General features: G+C 30.3%; 1 protein-coding gene and 1 pseudogene across 5 annotated transcripts; one reads left to right on the top strand and one right to left on the bottom strand.

The window, feature by feature from the left end:
* Positions 1–4,610, top strand: part of LOC109090943 — a 28,528-nt pseudogene extending 23,918 nt beyond the window's left edge.
* Positions 4,611–5,801: 1,191 nt separating this feature from the next.
* Positions 5,802–9,072, bottom strand: LOC109095179 (DNA-directed RNA polymerases I, II, and III subunit RPABC1-like). 5 transcript variants are annotated; one of them, XM_042713256.1, is made up of 7 exons: positions 8,922–9,055; positions 7,942–8,082; positions 7,751–7,866; positions 7,589–7,669; positions 6,528–6,586; positions 6,196–6,274; positions 5,807–6,039 (listed from the first exon to the last, which is right to left on the bottom strand). In XM_042713256.1, exons 1-7 carry the CDS (start codon positions 8,947–8,949, stop codon positions 5,974–5,976), a joined length of 570 nt encoding a protein of 189 aa, XP_042569190.1. In that variant the 5' UTR covers positions 8,950–9,055; the 3' UTR covers positions 5,807–5,973. The 5 variants fall into 5 exon arrangements, with proteins under 5 accessions (XP_042569198.1, XP_042569190.1, XP_042569183.1 ...); XM_042713249.1 differs by having other exon boundaries at positions 5,814–6,086; positions 7,942–8,116; positions 8,922–9,072; XM_042713229.1 differs by having other exon boundaries at positions 5,814–6,039; positions 7,942–8,116; positions 8,922–9,072.
* Between the last annotated feature and the right edge of the window lie 263 nt (positions 9,073–9,335).

Genomic DNA, 9,335 nt, shown 5'->3' with positions numbered 1-9,335 from the left:
GTGTTTTTGTTTTGTATTATATTTGATGCATCATGCTTTTATGGCTCAAATAGTCTGATATAGTTTTATTTAGTGACTCAAACTGAGCAAAAATACATCAAATAGTCTGATATAGTTTTATTTAGTGACTCAAACTGAGCAAAAATACAATTTGGTGCATATGCTGATATTTATATGGGCATGTAATGTAAATCAATGAGATCTTTATAACAGTATATCAGATACTGACATAAAATGCTATAAATATTAGTCTTGGCTCTATACAGTAGCTCCAATAATAAGATGAGATTGAATTGATCCAAACATATAATGCAATGCAAGAGAATTCATGAGAGATGCACAAATAAACGTACCTCAAAAGATCCTGACGATCAGATTTAAGACTCTGATTTTTCTCAAAAAATAAATAAAAAAAAATATTGATGGAGAATCAAGTAAAGCGAGCTGCTTCAGTCCAGTAAGTGTTCATTTGGAAATATGACTTTAGTTATTCTGACGTTTACTTCAGTAAAGATTTGACGAGCTGAAGGTACATTTAGCCTAAACGACCTTTTACCCGATTAATAAAACTCTAAACTATCCATCAGATGACAAGAGTAGATGGTTTAGAAAGGTTTAAAACATTATTTAGAGGCCTTTGTTGCATCAATATATGAATGCTTTTTTAAGGCTTAATGCTTTTCTTCGCAAGTCTCCAGGGAATCTATCGTATGTGAATGGACCTCGGTGAAGACGCGGGTGGAGAAGCTGTGCCAGGCGTTTGAGAAACGGTTTTAAAGTAGCTGGTGGAGCTCTCTCAGGCGTCACTCCACACGACCATTCAGCAACGTGCTGAAGCTCTACCTCAGACAGGTGAGTCAGCTGACACAGAGAGATGTTCCTGTGAGCAGACATCACAATCATCGCCTCTGTGTCCTCCTCAGCTCCCAGAGCCCATCATGCCCTTCCGTATTGTTAACAAAGCTCTGATGGGACGGCCAAGGAAAGCCTGAAACTCGGAAGCACCGGAGGCCGGCTCGAAGCCGGCGAGGGCGTGAAGAGCCCAGAGTGGTGGATGGATCGTGAGGTCAGAAACCGATGCCTGAAAGTGCGGTCTTAGTGGGAGGAAACTCCGAGAGCTGCTCAAGCGTTTGCCGCCTGCTAACAACGCCACGCTCAAGTACATCATTCGACACCTGCACAGGTGAGATCCTGCAGCATCATACCTTAAGAAACAGATTCATAACATACAGCAGGGTTTATAAACCGTCGTGATTCACAAAGAAACTGAAGGAGGGTCTGTGACATTGAGAAATGTCAGTGCCATATTAAATTATATATATATATAAATTATGTATATTCTTTAAGGTATAAGTAAACCTAAGTTGCATATTAACTTTATGATAATTATTTATAATTAATACTATTAATATTAAATCAAAATATTGGCACTTTGATGTAAACTTTAGAAAAATGTGATAAAATATTGTTTAAATGTATCATAAAATATTTATAGAAAGCCTATAACTTTACTAACTCTTAGAGGGTACATTATTTAATAATAATTATAATTTTAACAATTAAATAATTATAAAAATATAAACAGTTTTATTAATAATATTTTATAATAAATGTAAAAAATTATTTTAAATCAAATTTTTAATCATTTAATTCATAGGAGTTCAGCAAAACAATTTTATGAATAATATTTTATATTTTATTTAATAATATTTTATCTATATTTTATCTATAAAGTCATTAATAATTTTATATTTTAAGTATTTGTTTTATTATTTTTATAACTTGAGTCTAATAGTCTAATAATAATTTAATAGTTTAAATATTAATATTTTAATTAATGAAGTCTAATAATTTTAATAAAGTTTTTCAATTTTAATTTAAATCTAATTTTTAATCATTTAAACCATAGGATTTCAGCAAAAAAAAAAAAAAAAAGCAAAAGCAACTAAAAAAAAAAGAAAATAATTGCAATAACAAAATAATTTGGTAGTTGACAAAATAACATGAACTTTTATTTTAAATTTCAAGATTTTCAAATATATGAGGGCGACTGCATACAGGTGCTGTAACTGTATGAATATAAATCAAGGAATTGCTGAATTTTATCAGGGAATATAAAACATTGATGTATCATATTAATGAAAAGTTCTTATCTTTTTCTCTCTCTCTCTGTCAGAGTGTCTGAGTTGGAGCAAGATAATAAAATGAGCGCCAGTAATTTAGGCATCGTGTTCGGCCCGACCCTGATGAGACCCAAACCCACCGGAGCCACGGTGTCCCTGTCGTCTCTGGTGGATTACCCTCATCAGGCGCGCATCGTAGAGGCTCTGATCGTCTTCCAGCACATCGTCTTCGTCTCGTCCTCTTCCTCGGTCAGCTCTCCAGGCCAGAGCCAGGTCTGCACTGATTGATATCTGATCTGATGTAGTTTATACAGGAGAGTCAGTGATGGAGGATTGATGGGGTTCGATCACAACTCATTTCTGATGACGTGTGTGATTTTGTAATGTATTCCTTTATTCAGGACTGTGAGACTGGAACTCATGAAGAGTCAAACAGAGCAGATCTGGAATGTGGTGAGATATATATATATATATATTAGAAATATTAGAAATAGTAAATAATGTTTTTTATTATTTTAAATATTAATTAAAATACTGATATTATTAATTATACTGATTATGCTGATATTAGGTTTGTAATATATATATATATATATATATATATATAGAGATAATATATATATATATATTATATATATAATCTATATGCAATTATAATTAGTATTAATAATATTTAAATGATATTTTATCTTTATAAAACCTATTAAAATATTTTAATTTTAATATATATTTATTTATTTAAATATTAACATTTAAATATAAATATTATTTAAAAAAAGAGTGGATCTGATGATTTTTAATATTTAAAATATTCATATTATAAAATACTTTCTGTGCTTGAGTTTGTGAATTGTGTTGGGATATATATTAGAAATATTATAATTATAATGGATACATTTTTTATTTTTTATTTTAAATATTATTATGTTTTAAATATGTTAAGTAATATTTTCTTTAATATTTTAAATATTGTTTTTATTAATATGTTTTTTTTTCTTGGGTTTGTGAAATAAGAGGATTTGGAATATGTTTAATATTTAAAATATGTGAGTATTATTATATATTAGGAAAAAATATATATATTAAATAATGTTACATAAATATATATATATATTTTTTTACATTTGAATATTATAAAATAATATTATGTATCCATAGTTTCATGAAATAAGAATTAATATTATGATTTAAACTAGAATTAGAAATTGAAATATAATTAGAATCAGTAGTTTAGTAGTAAACTGCTCAAATGTTCATGATATCACAGTTCAGATCACAAAATAATTTTTTTTAATTTTTATTAAATCGTGCTGTTCTACCTCTGATCGAGTGTATGTGTGTTCCTCTCTCTCTCTCTTCAGGTCATTCCGTGGGTTCCTCTGGTTCTCAGGAGCGCTCGCTGGACTCAGACTCTGACGTGGAGGATCTGAGCAGAGGAAGCCGACTGCAGCGCCCTCCTCTGGTGAGTCAGGAGAGTGAAACCAGCACAGAAGACGACCAGATGAGTCCCAGAGCGAGTCTGGACCTGAGCGGATGGTTCCAGAGACCATCCCAGAGCAGACCGTCAGTGAAAACACCGCAGAAAACCACCCAAAAACAATAACACAGACCAAAAAGACAGGCCAAAAAACAGGAGAACAAGTGTTATTTTCATATACATTAATTCCTAAAAGTCAGATGAATAACCTTAAGAATAAGGTTTTGACTGACAGGCGAACTCATATGACCTCTCAGTGACCTCTCACGCCGTTTTTTCTAGAACTGCGATCAGTGTAGTTTCACGTATTAGCCGATATGAACTGGATGTTTATATAATGTTGGTCTCTTTAATCAGGTGGTTATATTCTCTTATATACCACCACATTCATAACCCAGAACTGGGATACAATAATTACCGTCTTTCAGAAACAAACATAAACATCATTATTATAATTGAATAGGATCTCAAGGCGAGTCAGTGTGTTGTAGATATAAAAAGTGCTTGCTTACAGTCTGATTTTTACGATACATTTTTGTTGGAAAGTACATGTAGAAACTTGTAACATTGTATTTTACAATATTTATTATAGTTTCATCAATGCACTGGAGTTTTTCATTGTTTATTGGCAAATAAGCATAAAATGGATTGATCTAACAGCCGGACTGCTGGTCAGTGCTGGTTTTAATGCTTGTGTGATGCATCATAAAATGCTTATGCATATTTCTCTCCCAAACTTTGGCTTGGTTTGTAATAGTGTGTATATTTCATTACTAATGTTGTTCCAGCAGCACTGTACTGTCTAACTCAATATAGTTTAAAGCATCCTGGGACTGTAGTTTCATCTCAACCATGTTAACTAAAGCCTTAACCATTTGACTTGACTGATAACTGCAGAACACAGCTGTTCACCAGACATTTGTGAGTGAATCGAAAACCCGTTTGTATATTCTGAAACTGTATATATTCTTAGAAAACATTTAAATGCAATAAATCTAATTTCTACTACATTTGCAATGCATAATTTAGTTTGTAGACTTTTGTGCTTGAGTTGGGATTTAACTTCTTTTTTTTTTTGCCATTAATGCATTAAAATATTTATAACACAGTAACAAAACCATTCATTAAACAAAAATGTATTTATTTTTTTATTTTGCAAAAAAAAAAAAAAAAAAAAACATCCAAGATTCAAGTTTTATGGAAATTGAAGATAAAACTAAATTCATAATTGTTGCTGGGTTTGACAGATCTGGAATATGGTGGACTATATATTAGAAATAATATAATTAGAATGAATAAATATTTAAATAATATTTCTATCTTTTTTATTTTTAATATTTTTAATTAGAATGTGTTGAAATATAAAATAATATTATTCAATATTAATTCAAATATATATATTAATATACTTAAGTTGGGATTTAACTTTTTTTTTTGCAATTAATGCATTAAAATATTTACAACACAGTAACAAAACAATTCATTAAACAAAAATGTATGTATTTTTTCATTTTGCAAAAAAAAAAAAAAAAAAAAAAAAAAATCCAAGAATTAAGTTTTATGGAAATTAAAGATAAAACTAAATTCATAATTGCTGCTGGGTTTGACAGATCTGGAATATGGTGCACTATATATTAGAAATAATATAATTAGAATTAATAAATATTTAAATAGTATTTCTATCTTTATTATTTTAAATATTTTTTTAATTAGAATGTGGTGATATATAAAATAATATTAAATATGAATTCAAATGTGTATATTAATATACTTAAGTCGGGATTTAACTTTTTTTTTTGCCATTAATGCATTAAAATATTTACAACACAGTAACAAAACCATTCATTAAAAAAAAAAAAAAATTCATTTCGCAAAAAAAAAAAAAAAAAAAAAAAAAAAAATCCAAGAATTACGTTTTATGAAAATTAAAGATAAAACTAAATTCATATTTGCTGCTGGGTTTGACAGATCTGGAATATGGTGGACTATATATTAGAAATAATATAATTAGAATGAATAAATATTTAAATAAAAATATTATCTTTATTATTTTAAATATTTTTGAATTGGAATGTGGTGATATATACTTAAGTTGGGATTTAACGTTTGTTTTTGGCATTAATGCTTTAAAATATTTACAACACAGTAACGAAACCATTCATTCAACAAAAATGTATTTATTTTTCATTTTGCAAAAACAAACAAACAAAACAATCCAAGATTCAAGTTTTATGGAAATTAAAGATAAATCTAAATTAATAATTGCTGCCGTCCATCACAAGAATCATCCATTATAAAACAAACAAAACAAAGCCTGTCACACGACAAACACAAAGTAAAACATCTGCAGCTCTTGAGAAAAATGACTGTTCTTCACTGTACGAGTCTGTATGTGATGTAGCGTCCGGCCGTTTCACTGGGACGGATGATCTTCACCACCTGTTCCACAGAAAACACACCGCTCCACCTGTGTGTGCTGTTCAACGCTGATGAATCCACACTCACACAGTTCAAACTATATAATCTCTCACTCCTTTCATAGTAAAGCATCAGATTTCAGCTTAAAGTCACACAAAGACTGTGTTAAAAACTTACCTGCCCTCGTTTCAGCCCAAAATACCGTGCCACGGGATCACTGGACTGGATTCTGGGTAACTGTGTCTCCTTGAGTTTACTGATTACAGTCAAGAAAAGTGGTTCACAGAGAAGAGCCAACTACTGATCAACCTGCCGTTCACAGGTGAAGAGTGTGTGTTCCAATACTCTCCCTAATCCCAGTTTACTAGATAGTCAACAGTGAGTGGGTTTTTCTGACCAGTGGCGGAGAGGAGAGGGTTTGGGAAACCTGTCCGGAAACAGTCGCTTTTTCAGTTCCGTCTGACACTTTTAAAAGTATCACTTCACACACGTGCCGTTGCTATGGATACTATCTGGCCAGCAGCTCGGTCACTTCCTCTCTCGTCATAACAATGTGTTCAGGGACCAGCTGAAGGAGAAAGACAGAGCCAATCATGAATAAATTAAAGATTTTCTGTAGAGATGCACCGATCTTTCTAAGAACTATAGTTAACAGCATATACGAACAAAAATCTACTTTTTTCAATGTAAAATTTTATTTCATAATAGAGAAAAAAAAAATAAACATTACAATTTTTCCCAAACTGCACTAAATTACAAGATGTTCTCGCACTCAAACAACTATATATATATATATATATATATATATATATATATATATATAAAATAAAATGTTTTGTGCTTGTGTTAAAAAATAAAAAAGATTATAATTTAGTAGTTTTTGTTCTTTTAACAGATCACAATATTTGTTAATATAACAAATCTTAATATGATTTTTAATAAATATTTATATTCATAATTGTTGTATTTATATTATTAATGTTTTAAATAATATACATTTTAATCAATATCTTAAATATCCGTATTATAAAATATATTCTAATAATTAGAAGTATGAAAAAATTATAATTTAGTATTTTTTTTGTTCTTTTAAACAGCAGATTTTAATTGACCAATTTCCAATATAATTAAAAAAAAATAATATTTACATTTCAAATATTTCTATTAATATTATTTAAATTAATGTTTTTAAATAACAAATATTTTATATATTTATATCTCAAATATTTTTTTTTGAGCTTGGGTTCTAATTAAACTAATAATTATAATTTATTACGTTTTGTTCGTTTAACAGCAGATCTTAAATGTTCATCGTCCCAGATTAAATCGCTAAATATTTGTTAATATAACAAATCTCAATATGACTTTTTTTTGTTTAATATTTGAATTAATATAACTTAAATAATATAATAGATTTAGGGTAATTTTTGCTTCTTTTTTACTACATTTTGTTAGAAAAAATAAAGATATTTTAATTTTATTTTTTTTTATTTTTTATTTGACAAATAAAAAGAGAGAGAAAGATTTCCTGTTGCATGTAATGCGTCACAATCCGTGGAAAGCGTCTCACCTCGTGCTCGGTGATGTTTATGAGCAGCTCTTGCTGTAGAAACTGTTCCAAGATGTATTTTGGTGCCATATCAACCAAAGACTGCAGAATCATCAGGTGGAACGGGTCAAGTGATGCAGTTCAGACGTGTGTTTGAGGCTTCAGGTGAGATCGGTGTCGTACCTGTTTAGCAGAAGGAGTCATGCCCGTCTGGACTACGATGATGGCCCGGGTGATGTTCTCTTCCTGCATCCGCTGGCAGTACATCTTAATGGTCTTGATGCCCACTTTCGTCTCCTCTGTTGAACACAAAACACTCAGATAAGCAGGTATGAAACGCTCCGCGTCACACGGACTCCTGCATCACATCTCACCTGGAAAGAACACAAACATCTGGTCGGTGGGGTCGTCATTGTGGGCCACCAGCACAGTGAGGTCTGTCCGTCTGGGGCGACCCTCGCTGGGTCTGTCACCAAACTGACCTCTGAACTCATGCAAGGTCTGGTCCAGCTCATCTTGGGTCACCAGATACCCTCGATCATGGCACAGCTAGACAACATTCATTTCTAGCGCATTATAAACGCAGCTAAGCATCCTGAAATATATCTTTATGTATGAAGACCTAGTTTATGCTGTGAAAAATCTATATGATAAATGTGTAAAATATAATTAAAAAAATATAAAATATAAATCACTGAAGTGCTGCATAGTTATGTATTTATTTAAATGTTTTTATTATTACTTTTTAAGAATTTTTTACATTTATTTTAAATAGTTAGATCTTATTTTTAATTTTTTTTTTTTTTACAGTTTTTCTCTTCTTTTCCCCTGATCTAAAATGTGTGGAATTTATACTAATGTTTATATTCTCTTGATTTTGTGCATTTACTTTTTTAAATGTATAAAGACCCAATTTAATATTATTAATATGCATAAAATATTATTTGGAAAATATTTAGTTTACTTTTTTCTATCCACTATAGTACATCACTGTAATGTGGTATTTATTTAAATAATTTTTATTTACTTAAATCAATTTAATTTGTGTTTTATTATTATTTCTTTAACCTGAATATTTTTTATTTACTTTAAATTATTTAATTAGATCTGCAGACCCCTGATCTAAAAGGTGAAATTTATTCTAATGTTTATATTCTCTTAATTTTGTGCATTCGCGTTCACTTCCCTTAGTCTGTATTCATAATTAAATATTATTTTAGATTAGTGTCTTTTCTTGTTCAATGCCTGTATAAGCGATTTAACTTTAATCACACGGTTCTGTTGATCTTATGTCCACGTGTTTAATGTAAACAACTTCCAAACGAAATTTATGAACGCAGAAGAGTTTACACACCTGCATTATGGTCTTGCGGATTTTCCATAATCGATAAGTTTCTTCTTCATCATCCATCAGCGCGCTCTGAAACAACCTGCTTTCAAACTCCGCGCACTTCCTGTCACCAGACACGTGCTCACAGAGGAGGTGAAGGACCCCTGCGTGGTGTCCAATTCATTGCCAGGGACCGCAGTCCTGTCACGTGAGCATCATCTGCATTTAAAATGTATTTTCATTTAACATTTAAATATCAAATATTGTCTATATATATTTTAACTAATTTTCAGTCATACATTTTGAAACTGTAATGAAACAATAATAATAATTATATATATATAATTATTTTATTGAGACCTGAGACCACAGCAGCTGTTTGGAGACATATATTTAAAAATATATATTTAAAATAAAAAAATTTTCATGAATATAGAG

The sequence above is a fragment of the Cyprinus carpio genome, chromosome A2 (assembly GCF_018340385.1).
Source record: "Cyprinus carpio isolate SPL01 chromosome A2, ASM1834038v1, whole genome shotgun sequence".
Lineage (NCBI taxonomy): Eukaryota > Metazoa > Chordata > Actinopteri > Cypriniformes > Cyprinidae > Cyprinus > Cyprinus carpio.
The sequence above is the reverse complement of the archived record's forward strand: the minus strand, read 5'-3'. Positions and strand labels throughout refer to the sequence as shown.